Genomic DNA, 23,179 nt, shown 5'->3' on the forward strand with positions numbered 1-23,179 from the left:
TTTCTAATTCCTCCTGCAGATGAGTGACATGGGCTGGGGCGCCGTGGTAGAGCACACCCTGGCTGACGTCTTGTATCACGTGGAGACAGAAGTGGATGGGAGGCGCAGTCCCCCGTGGGAACCCTGACCAGGTCCCTCTTTTCTGTCAAGGACTTTCTGGGGAATAATACTGGGGGTTTTGTTTTTGTTTTTGAACTGTCTCAAATGTTCTCCCAAAGATGCTACAAAACACAGCCTCTCCTTTTAGCAAGTTAAAAGGCTGGGTAGGACTACGGGAGACTGCCTGCCTTTCACCATTTTCTCTCAACTTCCAGTGACTGCTCTTATTTTGTGTACCACAAGCCAACAACCACTGACTCCAGGATTATGTAAGCCCCTGTGAAATCGGTGCTGTACTGCATACCCTGCCAGCTGTGACTTGTTATCCTACTATATTTTCTAAAGAGTGAATAATATTGTCCGAGTAACTTATTTGAAAGACATCTCCTTCTGTGGGCATTGACTCCATCCCTCCTGTTTTCCAAGGAAATGGTAACCTGTTTCTGAGAACACCTGAAATCAATGGCTACACATTCCAAACCAATCTAAACGCTATTTCCCTTTGGTGCGGGTTTGGTTTTGTTGTTCATTTTGAAATATACTTTTGAACACTGAGATCCCTAAAACTACTAGATCTCTAGAAGTGTAATTGTGAAAGAAACTTGCTTGCAGCTTTAACAAAATGAGAAACTCTTCCCAAATAAAACTTGTTTTGAAGTTTGTGTGACACTTTGCTTCCCTTCAGGTTGGGTGCCTCTTGGTGACAGTGTTCAGAAATGTAAGCAGCATGAGGAAGGGAGCTGGCACTGGGAGGAAGAGCCAAGTTTCTGACTTGTGTTTTGGCCGCTTTCCTGTTGCTCCTATTCTTGCCAATCAGCCACCCCATTTCCTGTGAAAATCTGCCACCTTGAGGAAAGGAACAAGAATTTCAAAGGGCTAATGGTCTCCCTCCTGGTCTTCCCTTGGAACGTGGATGTTGATATGTGCAGGTGGTTTCCTGTCTTGCTTATCTTCCTTTGCCCTTAGCTGATGGCTAAAGGGCAGTTTTGAGACTATTAAAGACTGAAATGTAAGAATGAGCCTTCCAGGCACCGTGGCTCATGCCTATAATCCCAGCATTTTGAGACATTAAGACAGAAAGATTGCTCAAGACCAGGAGTTCAAGACCACCTGGGCAACATAGTAAGACCCCTTCTCAGTAAAAAATTAGCCAGACGTGATAACACATGCTAGTAGTCCCAGCTAATTTGGAGGCTTAGGTGGGAGGATCCCTCGGGCCCAGGAGTTCCAGGCTGCAGTGAGCCATGTTTGCACCACTGCACTCCAGCTTGGGCAACAGAGCATGACCCTGTGTCCAAAAATAAAAATAAAAAATAAACCTTCCTTTTGGATTCCTATATAGTTTCCTTGTCTTCCTTTTTCTTTTCTTTTCTTTTTTTTTTTGTTTCTGTTTTGTTTTATTTTGTTTTTTTGAGATGGAGTCTCGCTCTGTCACTCAGGCTGGAGTGCAGTGGCACAATCTCAGCTCGCTGCAACCTCCGCCTCCCAGGTTCAAGCAATTCTCCTGCCTCGGCCTCCTGAGTAGGTGGGACTACAGGCACGTGCCACCACACCTGGTTAATTTTTTGTCGTATTTTTAGTAGAGACGGGGTTTCACTGTGTTAGCCAGGATCATCTCGATCTCCTGACCTCATGATGTGCCCACCTCAGCCTCCCAAAGTGGCTGGGATTACAGGCGTGAACCACCATGCCCGGCCTGTCTTCCTTTTTCAATACATCAGTCTTACAGCAAAGACAGCCCTCCCAGGATTGCCCAAAGACTCTCTTGCATTTACCTCTCTACCTTGGTTAATAGATAGAGTGGCTCACCACATGGAGGGTGACATGCTGCTGCAGAGTCACCATGTTAAGCCTGTGGCTCTTCTGAATATCTTGTCATTTTCCTGTTTAAGAGAGTTCCCACACTTCAAGACAATATTGGTATTTTAACATAGTAGCATTGACTAATGTATTTGTCTCCTGATGAATCACCCAGACAGGTTGATTTGGCCACTTTGTATCTCTGAACAGGAAAACTTGTACAGGTCGAGTGTGATTGGAGGCTGAGGCTCAGCCCTAGACACCTATTAATGCATGAGCTGGTCTTCAAGGGCAGACCTGGTTATAAAGCTTCTAGGTCATCGGGGTTTGAGGGACTCCAAGAAAATGAGGGTGGTGTTATTTAGAGGAAGCTGAATGTTAATTCTTTGTAATAGAAATTACCATATGTAAGTTGTATACCCACTCTCCATCTAAATTATAAAATTAGCTTTCTGTATATATTTCATTTTCACAAATCAAAGGTTACAGGTAATGATGTTCTTCTCAAACATCAAAAGTGTGTGTGTGTTTTAATACAGTTCATTTGAAGGGCTCAGAGAATATCTACTCTTCACATAGTCCTATATAAAATAGTTTCTGTAATCAGATCAACAGTGATAACTTGTTTTATTCCAGCGTAAAATTAAACAAGTGGAAAATATCTCCACAGAGACCAGAAAGGCACAATTACATAGTTTGAAGGAGGCAATTAGAATCCAGCAAACGAGTGGGTTTGTTAAAAGCCCATTTCTTGACTGTCAGCCTGTTCTCTTGAAACTAGAATATATGTTGCTTTAAGATATCTTTAAACACGTAACTGTTTTCTCTTAGCTGGTAGTGGATGATAATTCCATTTGAGAAATACTTCTCTACAACTATCCTCTCTCAACTCTGAGGCACTTAGATAAACAATAATTTTATCCATGCCAAAAATAAACTAAGAAACAATCCGAATAAATTATAAATACCTCTACTAGTTGTAAAATTTTAATATCTCAGTAAATACCACAGTGTTCCCACTAATGCTGTTTTTTAATTTAGTTTGTCATAATTTGGTTTCATCAACTCCTTTGTCTTTTTTTTTTTTGAGATGAGGTCTTACGATCTTGCCCAGACTGGTTTCAAACCGCCCTCCAGCAGTTCTCCCACCTCAGCCTTCAGAGTAGCTGGCATTGTGGGTGGACACCACCGTGCCCAGTTCCTGCTTTCTAATGAATAAGCCAGAGCTCTGTCTCCAAATGGTGCAAATCATCAATGCTGTTAAAACAAGAATGGAAAACCTTCACGTGGTGATGGTGATTTTTTTCATCCTCCCTACCCTCCCATCCCAGTGTGTGCGTGTGTGTGTATATATATATATTTTTTTTAAGACAGCCTCGCTCTGTCGCCCAGACTGGAGTACAGTAACTCGATCTTGGATCACTGCAACCTCCGCCTCCCGGGTTCAGGCAATTCTCCTGCCTCAGCCCTCCGCCTCCCGGGTTCAGGCAGTTCTCCTGCCTCAGCCTCCCAAGTAGCTGGGATTACAGGCATGCATCGCCACGCCCAGCTCATTTTGTATTTTTAGTAGAGATGGGGTTTCTCCATGTTAGTCAGGCTGGTCTCCCGCCCTCGGGCGATCGCCTGCCTTGGCCTTCCAAAGGGTTGGGATTACAGGCGGGAGCCACCTCGCATAAATTCTCTTGACTTTTGAGAAAGGAAATTTGCTTTCACCATATTACCCCTTCTTCCAGCCACTTCTCCCAAAATACTAAAGTTTAGCCTATTTAAGCAGAGAAGTTGCCAGCCCCAAACAAAGTTGACAGCTGTGGAATTATCTTACTACTAACTGGCATCATAAATAACAGAAATGTTAACTAATATTATTTATTCTCTCATATTTGGCACTGCCTTTAATTTTAATTAGGTAAATAAACATTCTCAGTTATAATCTTCCTCTTCCAGGGCCCATTAATCAGCTATTGCTTATAGAATTCTTTAAGAACTCGGCGCGGTGGCTCATGCCTTTAATCCCAGGACTTTGGGAGGCTGAAGTGGGTGGATCATGAGGTCAGGAGATCAAGACCAGCCAGACCAACATGGTGAAACCCCGTCTCTACTAAAAAATACAACAAAAAAATTAGCCGGGCATGGTGTCGGGCACCTGTAGTCCCAGCTACTCGGGAGGCTGAGGTAGGAGAATGGCGTGAACCCAGGAGGCAGAGCTTATAGTGAGCCGAGATTGTGCCACTGCACTCCAGCCTGGGTGACAGAGCAAGACTCTGTCTCAAAAAAAAAAAAAAAAAAAATTAAAAACTCATGTAGGTTGTGCTTATGGAAATTAAATTTTTATGAAGGATCCTGGTAACAGAGTCTAAATAATTGAATTGCATAATTTCCCAGTAGTTCTTTTTCTTTTAATGAGCCTGTCTAATTTAGTTTGACTAATTGAAAGCTTTGTCCAGGACTCCTCTAGTGTGAAGTTGTAATCTACTAGCATAGATTTGTTTTTTTTTTTTTTGAGACGGAGTCTCACTCTGTCACCCATGCTGGAGTGCAGTGGCACAATCTCGGCCCACTACAACCTCCACCTCCTGGGTTCAAGCGATTCCCCTGCCTCAGCCTCCCAAGTAGCTACGACTACAGGTGTGCACCACCACACCCAGCTAATTTTTTGTATTTTAGTAGAGACGGGGTGTCACCATGTTGGCCAGGATGGTGTCGATCTCCTGACCTTGTGATCCACCCGGCCTCCTAAAATGCTGGGATAACAGGTGTGAGCCACTGTGCCCAGCCGCATCGATTTTTTTTTAACAGTACAATATTAAAACATACAGACTGATGTTTTCTGTGAATTATGATTCTTTATTCTGACGGGTGCCTATGGAAGCAATAGGGAAACCTGTCTACTAATTAGTTTTGTCTTTTTCCATAGAGAAAGCTTGGACTATATTTCTGGAAGGCACCCACTGTGGGGCGCTGCTTGTTCTGTGGTGTTGCTGTGCAGTGAATGGGAGGAGCAGAGGGCTGTAGGAGACACTCTGAGATTCTGCTTTGTACACACACACTGCTAGTGCATGCATTCTTGAGCCGTAAAGCAAGACTTCTCAGGCCCTGTGGTTAGCATCCCCCACACCCATATCAGCCACTAGCATTTTAAAGATGGTTTTAGGTGGGAATGTAAGGGCCCAGAAAAAGAGTTTTACAATTATTTTAGGGGCCTTAACCTTCATGTCATAGCTAATCAGTGAATTAAATTACCTTTTAATCCAAGAGCCTCATCCCTGTTTTCTTGGTGCTAAAAACTTTTACCAATCTGAATCCTAGTGTCATACTCTAAACACTAACCCCACCCATCCCACTGTTGCCAGATGGAGATCTTAGACTTGCAGACTTCCAGCAGGGATTCTCCTGATGAGCATGCATACCAGTGCAGCTGGGCACACTGGGGAAAAGCAGGCTGGTCTTCAACACCTGGCTTCAGAGGCAGGGCGGGACTCCAGGCGCTTGCGCAGGTGGTTGGCAAAATCCACCTGGGTCTGGGACAGGACCTGGTTGATGATGCTCTTGGGCAACCACCCCTGCAGTAAGAGGTAGGAGAGTTTGGCCATCTTGTGGGTTTTGGCCCACTCTAGACACTCCACCCTATCACAAACAGGCTGTCAGGGGCTTGGTCTTCAAGCTCTGTTAATAGGTGCAGCCTTGGGGTTGCCTGGTCGAGGGTGGGAGGACTGCATTGCTGCTCTGCTGTCATGACTTTCAGAAGCACAAGACTAGCCAACAAGATGTTTCAGCCTGGTCTTCCCAGCTGTGTGACCATGAACAAGTTATATTGCCTTTTTCACCCTTCAGATCTCTGGACCTAAGTTTCCTTCTTTCTAAAATGGTAACTACATATAGAGTTGAACTTAACTATGAGACAGAAGAGGGCCGGGCACAGTGGCTCACGCTTGTAATCCCAGCACTTCAGAAGGCAGGCAGATCATGAGGTCAGGAGTTTGAGACCAGCCTGGCCAACATAGTGAAACCCCGTCTCTACTAAAAATACAAAAATTAGCTGGGTGTGGTGGCACACGCCTATAGTCCCAGCTACACGGGAGGCTGAGGCGGAAGAATCGCTTGAACCCAGGAGGCAGAACTTGCAGTGAGCCGAGACCATACCATTGCACTCCAGCCTGGGTGACAGAGTGAGACCCTGTCACAAAAAAAAAAAAAAGAAGAAGAAGAGGGAGCCATCACAGGCTTTGGAGATGGTAGAGTAGCAATTAGGCCATCACTCAAGGCCCTTCCCTGTCTTACAGCCTGTGATTCTGTCAGAATAGAAGAGGATTCTTTCTGTTGCATGGTGGGGATGGGAAGAGCCTGTTTTTCTCACTGCCACCTGCCCTCCAGATCCCCCTCTCATGCCCTTCACCTTGAGGTCGATGCTGAGTAGCCACGTAAGTTTGGTCTTCGAGGGACTTCCAGCCAGTGGGTGAAGCACCATGCAAGTGGGACCGTGCTCCGCCCTGGCAAATGGAGAAGTCAAGTCAGGAGGACAGTTGTGAGTTCTCTCTTGCACTGGTTGCTTACACCAGTACCACAGATACACGTTTCTACGGTACCTTGCTTTTCTAAGTTTTATCAGGGAACTGCCTTTTGCAAAGGGTAATTATTTGGCAATTGGCATGATTACCAGCTCATCAGAATAAAGGCTGCTTGTAGCTGGAGCGGCCCCTGAGGCCTCTTGTGCCCTTTAGTTGCTGGATTACAGGGAGGTCAGGGAAAGGATTCAGGCTGGTGACTGGGCTGGGGCCTTGGGAAATTCAGGACACCATGGTGTACTGAGTGGTATGGATTATTTCAATATTTTAGTCGACATTACAGCTGTACCTGAGTGTACCAGCTGAACCTCAGCCCTGCCCCATGCTTCAGCAAATGATTAAGGTTCTTAAACTTTCTGGGAGGGTCAGGACAAGCTGTTTGGCTGTCGAAGTAGGGCCTATCTTGTCTTTGTCCCTCCTTTGGTAAATAAGTATGTTCTTTTGTAGAAGGAAGCCATGGGTGCACCAAGAGTTGGTTTCTTGGAGCTGGGGATGCAGTCCACATGCTTGGGTGTGCACCCACAGGCCTGTGTTAGAAGAGGGGGGTTTGGAACCTGCCGCCCGTATTACCTGATGACACCTTTCTGCTCAGGCATGTTTCCGAAGTCTGTGGCCATGCCAGCTAGCACACAGGTGGAGCCTCGGCGCTTGGCACAGCGCACGCTCACAAAGTCACGGGGCCCCACCAGGTTTCCTGCTGCCTCTGCAGCCATCTCGTGAGTAATGAATGTATCTTTTCCGATCTTCTGCAGGACCTACCAGGCCATGGGGAACCAGAATCACGACTCAGCCTGTGTTGGGCTGAGCACCCCCCATAGCTAGGGGTCCTCTCTTTGATACAGCATTCACACTGGGCTGTCCTGGGCCCCTGCCACCCGCACCTGGACTTTGCTCACCTTGATCTCCTTGACATTAGGGTTCCACTCCCCCATTGCTTCCATGCGCTCCACGAGCTCTTCATAGAGCCTTTCCATGGGCTGGTCCACCACGACCTCCAGCCGGAACACCTTGCCCACATCTGGGACCACTTTACTCATCACTTTGTCCCCATTGTCCTGTCAGAGAAAGGAGCCCCAGAAGGTGGTTAGACAAAAATATTCTTGGCCAGGCACGGTGGGTCACGCCTATAATCCCAGCACTTTGGGAGGCCAAGGCGGATGGATCACAAGGTCAGTAGTTTGAGACCAGCCTGCCCAAGATGGTGAAACCCCGTCTCTACTAAAACTACAAAAATTAGCCAGGCACGGTGGCAGGCACCTGTAATCCCAGCTACTTGGGAAGCTGAGGCAGGAGAATCGCTTGAACCCGGGTGGCAGAGGTTGCAGTGAGCGGAGATCGCGCCACTGCACTCGAGCCTGGGTGACAGAGTGAGACTCCGTCTCAAAAAAGTAATATATATATATATTTTTTTTATATATGTATATTCTTAGCCTAGGTCTCATAGGCGATACAAGGCAAGGTGGGGAGGGGTACAGCAAAGGAACTCCAAGCTGAGCACGAGGAAGCCTGGAACTGTCCTAAGATAGAGTCAGTAATCATTGTTGCCATGGCCTTGTGCATCTGCTGACAACTGGGGGAAGTTACTTGCTGCCACTGGACCCTTTTAAAGATTTCTTGTTTTTTTGAGACAGAGTCTTGCTCTATTGTCCAGGCTGGAGTGTAGTGGCACAATCATGGGTCACTGCAGCCTCAACCTCCTGGGCTCAAATCCTCCTGCCTCAGCCTCTCAAGTACCTGGGACTACAGGCATGCACCATTACACCTAGCTAATTTTTAAATTTGTTGTAGAGATGAGATCTCCCTGTGTTGCCCAGGCTGGTCTCAAACTCCTAGGCTCAGGCAGTTCTCCCATCTCATCCTCCAGGTGTGAGCCACTGCACCCAGCTCCCCTGGACCCTTTGTCTTGCTGGGGAATGATGGTGGTATGGGTAGGTCCAACTGAAAAGACTCTTACTTGACTTCAGAAGCTCAAAGATCCCAAGAGAGAAACCTGGGAATAGGAAAAGTGGTTTACAGCAGCTTGATTAGATACATAGAAGGTTGAATGGGTTCTTCAAGATTTGTTTTAGTTCAGTACCTCATTCCACACCAGAAGAACGTGAGGCCAGAGAAGGTCAGTGATTGGCCCAGGGACCCTTAGCTAAGAGCAGTGCCGACCTAAGTCCCAGGTTCCTTGACTCCCAAACTAGTAGTCTGTTAACTCCATTACTCTGAGAACTTAGGGAAGGAGAGGTTCTACCTGAACTTTGGGTAGTGGGCAGCATGTCAGCTTTTGCTGAAGGTCAAGCCACCAAAATCTCCATAACAGAGCTGCCAGCCTTTACCGTGAACCTGGTTACTGTCCCCAGTGATGGGTCAGTGCTCAAGCGCAGAGAACCCCAGAAGGCTGTGGACCACTCTGTGTTCTAGTCCAGGCCTGTTGCAGAGTGAGCCCACATCACCCCTGCAAGCCCAGCCACATGTGGGCTGACAGCACAGACAGTGCACTTTGGCGTCGTTGGGATATCTGACCCAAGGCGATGAGGCCTCATGTGCACTTGGAGTCCCCCTTGCATGGTCTCTGCCAAGTGGGTGCACAATGCAATCCTATTCTATAGCTAAGGACACAGGAATAGTGTTTCTCAAACAGGACTCTCCAGGGTGTCTTTTATGGGGGAAGAGCATTATCTGAGGATATATTCTCAGGAAAGGAGAGTTCTCAAGTTAAAACCACTTGCTACCCAGTGACTGCTGCATGAGACAGGAATTCTGGGAAGAACAGTAACCCCAGCTGGCCTTGAGGATGGCAGTAGAGCATGGAGGAACCACAGGCTTCTCCCCAACGCTTACCTGCTGGGTCTCCTTCTTCCAGCCCTCCTGGTTGCTAAGGATGCCCAAGGCCTTCTGCATGGCCTCCTCCCCCTGCTGGAGATAGGCCAGCTCCTGGTCACTGTAGAGAGTCTCTTCCAGCCGAGAACCTGGGTACACAGCCAAAGAGAAACAGAGCTTCCTTCTTCTCCCAGCCTCCACCAGCTCTCATCCCTGGAGCTCTGGGTCTGCTCATTGTTCTGAAGAGCCTGGACTAAAGCCATAGGGGCCAGCCTGCTGTTCAAGTTAGACACAGCCACCACAGGTGACCGGAGGGGGATCTGGCCTTGAGGAACTCTAGGCTGGGAACGTCCTTTCAAAATGAAGGAAGGGCAGGAGGGCAGCCCAGGCCACACGCACCACATCACCTCCCGGGAGCATCCTGCCAGCCCCAGGAGCCCAGAAGCCTCAGCACTTACCGAGCAGAGAGCTCCGCCGCCGAACCTGGCTAATCCACGTGCTAGGGTTGGGGCTCCCCAGGGCCCTCCGGTTCAGCTCCTGGCCGATGGCCATCACGGCCTGTTGCCTCAGCCCTGCAGAAGGGAAGAACCCTTGTCTAGGAGCTGGAAAGCCCCTTAGAGATGGACCATTCCACCCCCTCATCTTGTCACAAATTAGGAAGTTGGCTTGGAGAGGGCAGTGACTTGCTCAGGAGCACACAGGATTCTAGCAGGGATCTGAACTACAGCCAGGCCCCCAACTCCCACCGCAGTGCTCCAGGATCCAGAAATCTGCCTTCCATCTGGGGTGGTCAGGCCTGGCCCTGCCTGGAGACGGGCTATACCAGAGCCTGCTGGAGTTTCTGTCCCTAAAAGGGGAAGAAGCTGTGTTCAAACAACCAGAAAAATCCTACTTCATAAGGAGAATACAACTCCTGAGGTCTGTGTGCTTGCATGAGTCTGTGGTTACCTGAGTCTGTGTGCTTGCCTGAATCTGCTTGCATTGCATGAACCTGTGATTGCATGAGGTCTGTGTGCTTGCATGCCATAAGCTGCTCTGTGTGTCCCTGGATTCTGGGCCAGGGAAGTCCTGTCCATCTAGTGAGGACAACCCCACTGCCGGCTGCAGATCTAAGCATGGCTTCTCGCTCTAAAGGTAGCTAATTCAATCCAGTGTAATTGGAAAGATCGTGTCTAGATTGACTTGTGTACCCTTCAGTGGCAGCAGAGGATTCAAATGACCTTGGATGCTAATCAGCTCTACAAAAGTAGCTTCTTGTAGCTGGTTTCTGTCCCTTTCTGGGTATTCAATGATAACAGTCTTCCCAGCCCCACCATCTTCTCTCTTTACCTTGCCCACCTATCTTGCTCCCCTGTCTCTCTTCTCCTCCATCGTTTTTTGCTTGTGGGAGTCAAGCCTAATATTTACTCTGGCACTGTGGGCAAGACTTTCCTGGGTACCCCTGCTACAAGCCTTGTCCAGCTCTGAAGGAAGGCAAAGTCAGGAATACTTCAAGAAAGATGGCCGCACATGGTGGTGCATGCCTGTGGTCCCAGCCGCTCAGGAGGCTGAGGCAGGAGAATTGCTTGAACCCGGGAGGCAGAGGCTGCAGTGAGCCAAGATAGTGCCACTGTACTCCAGCCTAGGCAACAGAATGAGACTCTGCCTCAAAAATAAAATAGGCCAAGCGCCATGGCTCATGGCTATAATACCAGCAGTTTGGGAGGCGGATCACCTGAGGTCAGGAGTTCAAGACCAGCCTGGTCAACAAGGCAAAACCCTGTCTCTACTAAAAATACAAAAATTAGCCAGGCATCTTGGCGTGTACCTATAATCCCAGCTATCAGGGAGGCAGAGGTTGCAGTGAGCTGAGATTGTGCCACTGCACTCCAGGCTGGGCAACAAGTGAGACTCCGCCTCAAAATAAATAAAGTAAGCCAGGTGTGGTGGCTCACACCTGTAATCCCAGCACTTTGGGAGGCCAAGGTGGGAGAATCCCTTGAGCCCAGGAGGTCAAGACCAGCGTGACCAATACAGCAAGACTTTGTCTCTAATAAAAATAAAAATAAATAAATAAATAAAACTAGCTGGTTGTGGTGGTGCACGCCTGTAGTCCCAGCTACTCAAGAGGCTGAGGTGGGAGGATGGTTTGAGCCCATGAATTTGAGGCTGCAGTTAGCTATGATTGTTCCACTGTACTCCAGCCTCCATGACAGAGACCTTGATTCAAACAAAAAAAAAGGTGGAAGAAAAAAAGAACGAACGAAGGAAAAGGGGAAGGAAGAAAGGAAAGGAAGAAGGAAGAAGGAAGGAAGGAAGGAAGGAAGAAAAAGATTAAAAATGAAAGTAAAGGAGAAAAAAAGATTGGAGTCCTAGAGGGAAGACCAGAAATTACAGAATCTGGAAGGGATATATCTTAGTAACCAGCCCACTTCTTCCGAGGGGAAAACTGAGATTCAAGAAGGGAAGAAACTTGCCCAGGTTCACCCAGTAAGAGGCACAACTAGGATCAGAATTGGGTGGCCTGAGCCTCATCCACTGAGAGCTGGCCAACCCCTCATTGCCTCCTTCCCACAGCGCTCACCCTTCATGTTGCGCATGTGTCTGTAGGAGCTCCCAGCGCACAGCTTGAATGTCGCTAGCAGCATTGTTTCCTGGCAGATGTGGCAGTGGTGGGGTCGCTGCCGCTGCTGCTCTGCCTCTTCTCTCAAGAAGTGGTTCTTCGTCCTTCCTGGGCCCCTCAAGCTTCGCCTCTGAGTCCCACAGCTGCAGCCTGGACCTGGTGTTCTGCGTCTTAAATGCCCCCCGCTGAAGGCTGTGCATCATCATCAGGAGATAAAAATGCCATCACTCACTGTGCAAAGGAAGGGGTCAAGGATAGAGCGATTGCCTCACACTGTTGCTTTGGCCATTTGTGGGGAGCGTGGGGTGGGGGAGGGTGCAGGGGAGAGTGAGGAGGACAGGGCCAGGCTGGAGGGATGGAGGGGAGAGAAGCAGGGGCAGCTTAGATGAAGGCACATAGTGGTTTTCAAGAGTCTAAAGTGCAGATTTCTAGCCCTTGTCTACAGAAACTCCAGGCTCAGCTGATCTGGAATTGAGGCTCAGAAACATGTGCTAAAAAAAAGAGAAGAGAAAAGAAAAAAACTTCCCTTGGCCAGGCGGGGTGGCTTACGCCTATAACCCCAGCACTTTGGAAGGCCGAGGTGGGCAGATCACTTGAGATCAGGCGTTCAACACCAGCATGGCCAACATGGTGAAACCTCGTCTCTACTAAAAATACAAAAAATTAGCCTGGCGAGGTGGCAGGCCCTTGTAGTCCCAGCTACTCCGGAGGCTGAGGCAAGAGAATCACTTGAACCCAGGAGGCAGAGTTGCAGTAAGCCAAGATCGCGCTACTGCACTCCAGCCTGGGCGACAGAGTGAGACTCCATCAGAAATAAATAAATAAATAAATACCCAGTGGTTGCAATGCACGTGTTGTGTGGACTACACACTATGAGAACCACCGTCTCGGGAGAGTGAGCCAGGGTGTTTACCAGGCAGTAGAGACCGTACGGCTGCTGTTCTTCTGGGAGAGGACCCTGAAGTCCACAGAGTGGAACTGACTTGTTCAAGGTCAAACAGCTGGCCAGTGGCAGGGCCAGGACAACAACCCAAGCCTCTGGCCTTCAAGCCATCTGTACACAGTTCCTCCTGCGGTCCCCAGGATGCTGGGCATATTCAATTGTCCATTTATTTACTCATCCATTTCTAGAAACCACCTTTCCCAAAGTCCTGTTCTGAGTGAGGATTCCTCTCAGGAGTCTGTGCTGGAGCAAGGATGACCTCTCACGGCTGGGTTGGGGGTGCAGCCCTATCAGCTTACAGCAGAGAGAAGATGAGGGCCTGGGCTATGCCCACACCCTTCCTCACACTTTCCCCCCAGTAGCTTTGTCTGGGTGAGCTGGGCTGGGGGTCTTGGTATGTGCTGAAAGCTTGAAAAGACAGGGCATGGGCTGGGCGCGGTGGCTCGCGCCTGTAATCCTAGCACTTTGAGAGGCCAAGGCGGGCAGATCACAAAGTCGGGAGTTTGAGACCAGCCTGACCAACATGGTGAAATCCCATCTCTACTGAAAATACAAAAATTAGCCAGGAGTGGTAGTGTATGCCTGTAATCCCAGCTACTCAGGAGACTGAGGCAGGAGAATCACTTGAACCCGGGAGGCAGAGGTTGCAGTGAGCCAAGATCGCGCCACTGCACTCCAGCCTGGGTGACAGAGCAAGACTCTGTCTCAAAACAAAAACAAAAACCAAAAAAACAAAAATTAGCCAGGCGTGGTGGCAGGCGCCTGTAATCCCAGCTACTCAGGAGGCTGAGGCAGGAGAATTGCTTGAACCTGGGAGGTGGAGGTTGCAGTGAGCTGAGATCACCCCATTGCATTCCAGCCTGGATGACAAAGTGAGACTCCGTCGCAAAAAAAAAAGAAAAGAAAAGACAGGGCATTGGGGTGTTCACCCTAGTCTTTGCACTTTAGGGGCCCTGTCAGGCTGAGCAAGGCCCCGGAGGCCTCTGCATTTCCCACCCACCCTCACCCTGGTGCAGCACGTGCTGGGCTCTGACGGAATTTCTTCCCTTTACAGTGACCTTGTGGCTGCTTTTAAACCAGATTCATTGGGCAAGAATATTGGGAGTGGAAAAACTCACACTGGCACTGCCCATGGCCCAGGCCCTGCTCCTTGTGTGAGGGAGTTCTGTGTCCTGCCACCACCTCGCAGAGGCAGAGGGGAGCCCTAAAAATGGGGAGCAGTGCCAGGGCCCCATGCAGTCTTGCTGTCTCCCCCACTCCAGATAGGGTGAAAGGGACAGGATCTGCTCAGAACCAGGCCTGGCGCTTGGAGCCCATATAGAACAGGGGAGTCGTCCCCTCGGCCCCTGATTTCCACCCTGGTGATACAGTCGGGGGATCCTGGGAGCAGAGGCCACCCAGAGGCACCCAGCCCCTTCCTCAAAACCTTCTCCTCCCAGAAACCTTCCCCTCCGGGAAACCTTCCTAGACCATCTTCTGGAATGCTGGCTCCTCCCACCACACCCTTACTGTCAGTATCACTCCCGAGGGGCTTAGCTCTGGTCCTGATTTGTTGAATGGTTTGTGTGTGTTTGCTTGTCTCTTCTGTGGAATTATCTCCCCAAGGCAGGTGCTGGGTCCACTTTCCCCCTTAAACGCTGTCCCCACCCTCAGCACTCACCTCCAGCAGAGACACAGGGGAGTCTTGCTCCTTCTCTATTAAAACTTTTTTTTTTTAAATTTTTAAAAATAAAGATGGGGTGTTGCTATGTTACCCAGGCGGTCTTGAACTCCTGGGGTCAAGCCATCCTCCTGCCTTGGCCTCCCAAAGTGAGCCACTGCACCTGGTGTGCTCCTCCTCTATTGAGTGACTAACTGGGAAAGCAGCTAGGGGTGCAGGTATATCTTTAGACTCAGGAAACTTGCCCAAAAGCATTGTTTCCCGCCCTCAGAGAGTGGCCAAGAAAGACAGCAGGGCCTCTCCCCTGCCGCCAGCCTGTGCGTTGGCCCTCTACCTTTCAGAGAGGAGTGCAGAGGATGAGCTAGGCAGGGGGGTGCCAGCTCCCCCAGCTCCTTCCTCTGATCTGCTGGGGCACGTGCCCCTCCTGCACATGTGTGCCTGCAGGCTTGCCTCAGCGTGGTGGGGGGAGTGGGGAGGCAGTTATTATGGGACAGGCCATGCAGATGATGATCAAGGCCCTGCTGCTGCCTTCCTGTGGAGAATTATGGCCATTCTGAAAGGGGTGGAGGTGGTGTGGGAGAAAGAGGATAGAGCCTATGGCTGTGGCTGATGTCAGAGGCTGCCACTGACTCCCGGGGAGGCGGTTGGGAGGTGGTGCTGAGTGACCTCTGCAAGGGCCAAGGCTCTCTTCCTCATCCTTTCCAGGCAGAATGACTCATTAACTCTCTTCATCCCTCAGAGCAGTAAATTGGTGAGAGGGGTCTGGGAATTTCCTCTGGTTCTGGACCATCTGTATCTGGCTCTGCTTTTTGATGAGGGCAGAGCTTCCAAGAAAGAAGGCCAGATGACCACAGCAGGCCATGGGGGAGGAGAGCCAGGGGGCCAGCTCAGGTGGTGTACATGTGCCATGCGGGAGAGGAAGGCCCCCAGGCCAGGCGAGACAGCCAGGGCTTTGGAGCAGAAAAGGGGATTCCAATCCCTTCCTTCCTCCCTCCCTCCCTCCATTCCTCCCTTCCCTCCCTTCCTCCCTTTCTCCCTCCCTCCCTCCCTCCCTCCCTCCCTCCCTTCCTCTCTTCCTCCCTTCCTTCCTTCCTTCCTCCCTCCCTCCCTCCCTCCCTCCCTCCCTTCCTTCGCGCCATCACAGTCCAGCCTGGGCAACAAGAGTGAAATTCTGTCTCAAAAAAAAAAAAAAAATCTGGAAAAGCATCCCAGGAAAACATGGGGGTGAGGGGTGGGGTTGGACAGGGAGCTGGGTGCTTCCTCCCTCCCTCCCTCCTTCCCTCCTTCCCTCCTTCCTTCCTTCCCTCCTTCCCTCCTTCCCTCCCTCCTTCCTTCCCTCCTTCCTTCCCTCCTTCCTTCCTCCCTCCCTCCCTCCCTCCCTCTCTCTAAAGTTAGGACTATATGAATTGAACCATAGACCCAGTATGGACAGTCATAGGGCAGACGAGGTGTTTTGGACGTAGAGATGATGGAACCCCTAATTCTATGGGGGAGGGTGGAGTGTTATGGAAGGCTTCTGGAAAGTATGATTGGGAGTTAGCTAGGTTTGTGGAGGGGGTTGAAAATAGAGAGTTGATGGGGTGAGGGTGTCCCAGGTAGAGCCGAGGAGGCTCTGAGGGCTGCGAGCTGGCTGTCAGGGGGAGCTTGGGTCGTTCCATGTGGCCTCAGCCTCCCAGTGCTGGGATTACAGGCGTAAGTCACCACGCCTAGCCTCTTTTTCCTTTCTTCATCCTCTCAGGTTAGTTACAAGGTTTAAATGAGGTAACAATACATCAATACTTACAAGATAAAGTCCAGAATTCTTAGCACAATTCCAATTTGGCCATTCCAGTTCTCACCCGGATTCTACCCAGCAGGGCTCAGCTCCCGCTGTGGTACCTGTTGCCATCTGTCTCCTGCATACCTTCTCTGTTCCAGGGAGGCTCGCAGTGCAGTCTCCCTTTGGAGGCTGTCCTCTGTGCCTTTCCTCACCCTACTCTTTAATTAGAATCCAATATTTTGGCCCGACATGAAGGCTCACGCCTGTAATCCCAGCACTTTGGGAGGCTGAGGTGGGCGGATCACCTGAGGTCAGGCATTCAAGACCAGCCTGGCCAACGTGGCGGAACCCCTGTCTCTACTAAAAATATAAAAATTAGTCAGGCTTGGTGACAGGCGTCTGTAGTCCCAGGTACTCAGGAGGCTGAGACAAGAGAATCACCTGAACCTAGGAGGCAGAAGTTGCAGTGAGGCAAGATAGGGCCACTGCACTCCAGCCTGGGCAACAGAGCAAGACTCCATCTGGAAAAAAAAAAAAAAGAATCCAATATTTTACCTTTTGGCCCCACCTTGATAAATGTTTATCACCGTATCAATAAGATTCTTGCCAATATCTCCTTGTTTTACTTTTTTTTTTTGAAATGGAGTCTCACTCTCTCACCCAGGCTGGAGTGCAATGGTATAATTTTGGCTCACTGCCACCTCTGCCTCCCGGGTTCACAGGCTTCTCCTGCCTCAGCTTCCTGAGTAGCTCGGATTACAGGCACGCACCACCACACCCGGCTAATTTTTGAATTTTTAGTAGAGACGGGGTTTTACCATGTTGGGCAGGCTGGTCTTGAACTCCTGACTTCAGGTGATCTGCCCACCTTGGCCTCCCAAAGTGCTGGGATTACAGGGCATGAACCACCACACTTGGCTGGAAAATTAACTTTTGATTTTTGGCCACTTAGGTGAGTACAAGACCAGCTTAATTGGTAAAATCAAGCACCCTTAAAGCAGTCTCTTGCTCCCATTATCTACAGGACCCCTATAGGGTGACGTGCAAGATGGGAGTGGGCACTGCAGCCCACATCTGCCTGGAGGGCAATTAGGAGGAAAACAGGGAGAAGAAAATCTTTACTTCCAGCACCCCTGACAGGCACCCAGCTCCCTGTCCAACCCCACCCCTCAGCCTCATGTTTTCCTGGGATGCTTTTCCAGATTTTTTGGGACAGAGTTTCACTCTTGCTGCCCAGGCTGGAGTGCGATGGTACGATGTCGGTTCACTGCAACCTCTGCCTCCCAGGTTCCAGCGATTCTCTTGTCTCAACCTCCCGAGTAGCTGGGATTACAGGTGTGTGCCACCATGCCCAGCTAATTTTTGTATTTTTAGTAGAGACGGGGTTTCATTATATTGGTCAGGCTGTTCTTGAACTCCTGACCGTAGGTGATCTACTCACCTTGGCCTCCCAAAGTGCTGGGATTACAGGCATGAGCCACCACACCTGGTCTCAGAATTTTTTTTTAACACCAATTTCCTCCAAACTCTTCACACCTGAAGGGCTATGGCCTGCACTAAAGGCTGACTCCACAGTAGGGGAACATCTCCATATTCAATGTAAGGACTGATCACTACTAATACCCTACTCCTGGCTGCTCAGTGGTTCCAGCTGTCTTCACCTTTTGGGGTCCTACTGGTCTCTGAAGTGTATTGGTAAGCCAGCCTGAACTTACTTCATGCTTTCATCCATCCATCCATCCATCCATCCATCCATCCATCCATCCATCCATCCATGCATCCATCCATCCATGCATCCATGCATCCATCCATCCATCCATCCATCCATCCATCCATCCATCCATGCATCCATGCATCCATGCATCCATCCATCCATCCATCCATCCATCCATCCATCCATCCATCCATGCATCCATCCATCCATCCATCCATCCATCCATCCATCCATCCATGCATCCATCCATCCATCCATCCATCCATCCATCCATGCATCCATCCATCCATCCATCCATCCATCCATCCATCCATCCTTCCTTCAATTCAACAAATACATACTGAGACTTAATGCACGTCAGGCATCATTCTAGATGCAGGGGATTTAAGAGTGAACAAGACAGACAGAAATCCATCCTTAAGGGTTTACATTCTAGCGAGGGAGGGGGGCAGACGGTAAACGGGTAAAACGTATGTCAGATAGCAATACTTGCTAGGGTGAAAAGTTGGAAAATTATAGATGGGCGTAGGAGTGCTATTTACTATTTTTTTTTTTTTTCTTGAGACTGAATCTCACTCTGTCACCCAGGCTGGAGTGCAGTGGCGCGATCTAGGCTCATTGCAACCTCCACCTGCTGGGTTCCAGCGATTCTACTGCCTCAGCCTCCTGGGTAGCTGGGATTATAGGTGCCTGACACTGCACCCGGGTTTTTTTTTTTTTTTTTTTTTTTTTTTGAGACAGAGTCTCATTCTGTAGCCCAGGCTGGAGTGCAGTGGTGCAATCTCAGCTCACTGCAACCTCTATCTCCTGGATTCAAGTCTCCTGCCTCAGCCTCCTGAGTAGCTGGGATTACAGGCGTGTGCCACTACGCCCAGCTAATTTTTGTATTTTCAGTGGAGATGGGGTTTCACTATGTTGACCAGGCTGGTCTTGAACTCCTGACCTCAGGTGATCCACCCATCTCAGCCTCCCAAAGTGCTGGGATTACAGGCATGAGTCACCGCACCCAGCCAGGGGTGCTATTTTAAAGAGGCAGTCAAGGGAGGGGAATGTGACAGAGATCTGAAGATAGTGAGAGAAGGATTCATGCAGATTTCGGGGGAATAGCATGTGTTAAGCACAGAGATCGACAGATTCAGCCCCATCCAGGACACAGGTGATTTTCAGGAGTTGAGAAGAAAGACATGAAAATGAACGTGGACTTAAAAAAATTTTTTTTTCTGTACCTCAATGGATGCAAATACTCTTTTCCTTCCTAGTTGAAATAAGCACATACAAATTTACTATAAGTTAAGGTAGTATTTTTCAAATGTTTCTGACAGCCACAGTAACAAATTTATTTTACATCTCCAATATCTGCATACATGCAGATATCAAGTTTCACATGTCCTAATGTTATGTGTGATGCGCTTTGATTTCGTTTTTTTTTTTGTTTTTTTGACGGAATTTCGCTCTTGTTGCTCAGGCTGGAGTGCAATGGCGTGATCTTGGCTCACCACAACCTCTACCTCCCAGATTCAAGCGATTCTCCTGCCTCAGCCTCCCAAGTAGCTGGCATGTGCCACCACGCCCTGCTAATTTTCTATTTTTTGTGGAGACAGGATTTCTCCATGTTGGTCAGGTTGGTCTTGAACTCCTGACCTCAGGTGATCCACCCGCCTTGGCCTCCCAGAGTGCTGGGTGTCTTAATTTAATAATTGTCTTAATTTAATACTTAATTTAGGAGAGCTAAATAATTAAACATGAGGCCAAAGTACATAAGAAAGTGGCAGTCTTTTATTGCAAATATGCACACACTCTCGGGCGAGGTTCTCTGGTTCTCAGGTGTAGGGGTCCATGGAAGTCTCCCTGGCGCTCTCCGGTGAGGTTCTCTGGTCCATGAATGCCGGGGCGCTCTCGGGTGAGGTTCTCCAGTCCACGAATGCGGGGCCGAGGAAGTCACGCCAGCTCCTGCCGGCAGCAGACTTTTATGCATTAGTACTGGAAGGGGGAGGGCAGTGGGCCGGGATAAGGGTGTGATAGGGGCGTCTCCATAGGCGTGGCCAGGTAAGTTTGGATCCCTTCAGATTGACCTCCCGTGGTGCCTGCTCAGTTGATCTGCATTTTCCCGGGCGTGGCCTGCATTTTCCCGCGTGCGGGTAAGTTGGTGATGAAGAACCCGGAAGCAACAGGGGCGGTGCCTTCTTGTTTACCTTCCTCCATCTTGTCCCTTCTCCCTCACCCAAACACTGGGATTACAGGAATGAGCCACCGTGCCCGGCTGTTTTTTTTTCTAGATGGAGTCTCACTGTCACCCAGTCTGCTCCTGAGTAGGTGGGACCACAGGCTCATGCCACGACGCCTGGCTAATTTTGTGTATTTTTGGTAGAGATATTTCGCCATGTTGCCCAGGCTGGTCTCGAACTCCCGACCTCAGGTGATCCACCCGCCTCAGCCTCACAACGTGCTGGGATTACAGGCGTGAGCCACTGGCCTGGAAGAAACTAATAAAGATAAAACATAGGCTGGGCGTGGTGGCTCATGCCTGTAATCCCACCATTTTGGGAGGCCGAGGCAGGCGGATTACCTGAGGTCGGGAGTTCAAGACCAGCGTGACCAACATGGAGAAACCCTGTCTCTACTAAAAATACAAAAAATGAGCCAGACGTGGTGGCACATGCCCATAATCCCAGCTACTCACGAGGCTGAGACAGAATTGCTTGAACCCGGGAGATGGAGGTTGCAGTAAGCTGAGATTGTGCCATTGTACTCCAGCCTGGGCAACAAGAGCAAAACTCCGTCTCCAAAAAAAAAAGTATGAATGGGACTGATCCTGGAGCCTAATAATAAAAGAGTCCAGCAATGGTCGGGGAAGAAAGCACTGGATTTCAGTATCTGCAAAGACTGGCTTGGGTAAGGTGAGGGCAAACCATCACACTGGGCAGTTGAGGAACTAAGAATGCTGCAGATAGTCCGGAGAGTTTCATCCTTTAGGTCCAAGTCTTGGTTGCTGGCTGTATGATAAAGGTCTAAAGCAAGACATTACACACAATGACTGAAACCTTGCTATGGCTTAGAGATTCTTGGAATTTAATGTAAGAGTAAATCATAACCCTTGCCATTACAGTGGGAATTGATGGATGTTGAAAACACAAGATGGCTAGCCATAAGTAGAAAGCTGAAACTAGATCGTTTCCTTACTCCTTATATGAAAATTAATTCAAGATGGATTAGAGACTTAAATGTTAGACCTAAAATCATAAAAACCTAGAAGAAAACCTAGGTAATACCATTCAGGACATAGGCACGGGCAAGGACTTCCTGTCTAAAACACCAAAAGCAACGGCAACAAAAGCCAAAATTGACAAATGGGATCTAATTAAACTAAAGAGCTTCTTCACAGCAAAAGAAACTACCATCAGAGTGAACAGGCAACCTACAGAATGGGAGAAAATTTTTGCAATCTACTCATCTGACAAAGGGCTAATATCCAGAACCTACAAAGAACTCAAATTTACAAGAAAAAAGCAAACAACCCCATCAAAAAGTTGGCAAAGGATATGAACAGACACTTCTCAAAAGAACACATTCATACAGCCAACAGACACCTGAAAAAATGCTCATCATCACTCGCCATCAGAGAAATGCAAATCAAAACCACAATGAGATACCATCTCACACCAGTTAGAATAGCAATCATTAAAAAATCAGGAAACAACAAGTGCTGGAGAGGATGTGGAGAAATAGGAACGCTTTTACCCTGTTGGTGGGACTGTAAACTAGTTCAACCATTGTGGAAAACAGTGTGGCAATTCCTCAAGGATCTAGAACTAGAAATACCATTTGACCCAGCCATCCCATTACTGGGTATATACCCAAAGGATTATAAATCATGCTGCTATAAAGACACATGCACATGTATGTTTATTGCAGCACTATTCACAATAGCAGACTTGGAATCAACCCAAATGTCCATCAGTGAGACTGGATTAAGAAAATGTGGCACATATACACCATGGAATACTATGCAGCCATAAAAAAGGATGAATTTGTGTCATTTGTAGGGACATGGATGCAGCTGGAAACCATTATTCTCAGCAAACTATCGCAAGAACAGAAAACCAAACACTGCATGTTCTCACTCATAGGTGGAAATTGAACAATGAGATCACTTGGACACAGGAAGGGGAACATCACACACCAGGGCCTATTGTGGGGAGGGGACGGGGGGAGGGATAGCATTAGGAGATACACCTAATGTAAATGACAAGTTAATGGGTACAGCACACTAACATGGCACATGTATCCATATGTAACATACCTGCACGTTGTGCACATGTACCCTAGAACTTAAAGTATATTAATAAAAAAAAAATTAAAAAACAAAACACGAGATAACTGTAACAAATTCACATTTCTTGCAGGTGTTACATGCTTTGAAGCAGTGGGGCTCTGAAAAACAAATACTGTCATTCTGCTGAACTTCCAAATATCTTACTGTAGTCAGATATGTTTTTCAAAAGTTGGTATTTCTTTCTTCTCTTTATGTGGGTAGTTAATAATATATTCTTTTAAACAGTAAGATTATGGGCAAAACATTAGATAAGCCATTAAGTGCAATAGTTTCCTCATAAATTACCTATTGTAAAATCAGTCCAATGATGAACAGTTCAGAAGTCAAATGGTTTAGAGGCATTTTGGGCAGTTTTAAAAACCCCTGAGCTCATAAAATGTTGTTAATACTATAAAATAATTCACACACACACAGGCCAAGTGTGGTGGCTCATGCCTGTAATCCCAGCACTTTGGGAGGCTGAGGCCAGAGGATCACTTCAGGTCAGGAGTTTGGGAACCTGTCAGGCCAACAGGGTGAAACCCCATCTCTACTAAAAATACAAAAATTAGACAGGGGTGTCGTGGTGTATGCTTATATCTCAGCTACTCAGGGAAACTGGGAGGTAGGTGCAGGTTGCAGCGAGCCAAGATCGCACCTCTGCACTTCAGCCTGGGCAACAGAGCAAGACTTTGTCTCAAAAAATAAAAATAAAAAAAAATAAAAAATCACACACATACAAATGAGATATAAAATTTATGAAAATAACATCTTTGCTTAACAGAATATAAAAAGGAACTACCTGGAATAATCATAGTTAAAATTACTGAGAATAAGAGGATGACTTACGCAAGCCTAATCTGCTAATAATTGCCAATTTTACACCACGTCTCCCAACTCCTAGTTGAGCCCACTGTCTA

General features: G+C 48.4%; 2 protein-coding genes across 5 annotated transcripts in view; one reads left to right on the forward strand and one right to left on the reverse strand.

Annotated features, from left to right (window-relative positions):
* The window catches only part of ASH2L (ASH2 like, histone lysine methyltransferase complex subunit), a 39,585-nt gene extending 34,523 nt beyond the window's left edge, over window positions 1–5,062 (forward strand). For all 4 annotated transcript variants that reach the window (XM_037983599.2, XM_007962183.3, XM_037983602.2 and 1 more), the window contains one exon: window positions 20–5,062. In XM_037983599.2, coding sequence (XP_037839527.1) covers window positions 20–127 — 108 coding nt within the window. In that variant the 3' untranslated portion in view covers window positions 128–5,062. The remainder of the gene's footprint in view (window positions 1–19) is intronic.
* STAR (steroidogenic acute regulatory protein) lies at window positions 4,723–12,034 on the reverse strand. The gene is made up of 7 exons (XM_007962184.3): window positions 11,833–12,034; window positions 9,728–9,841; window positions 9,291–9,418; window positions 7,358–7,516; window positions 7,032–7,216; window positions 6,293–6,386; window positions 4,723–5,459 (listed from the first exon to the last, which is right to left on the reverse strand). Exons 1-7 carry the CDS (start codon window positions 11,894–11,896, stop codon window positions 5,346–5,348), a joined length of 858 nt encoding a protein of 285 aa, XP_007960375.1. The 5' UTR covers window positions 11,897–12,034; the 3' UTR covers window positions 4,723–5,345.
* Window positions 12,035–23,179: the final 11,145 nt, after the last annotated feature.

This window comes from Chlorocebus sabaeus, chromosome 8, assembly GCF_047675955.1.
Source record: "Chlorocebus sabaeus isolate Y175 chromosome 8, mChlSab1.0.hap1, whole genome shotgun sequence".
NCBI classification, from domain to species: domain Eukaryota; kingdom Metazoa; phylum Chordata; class Mammalia; order Primates; family Cercopithecidae; genus Chlorocebus; species Chlorocebus sabaeus.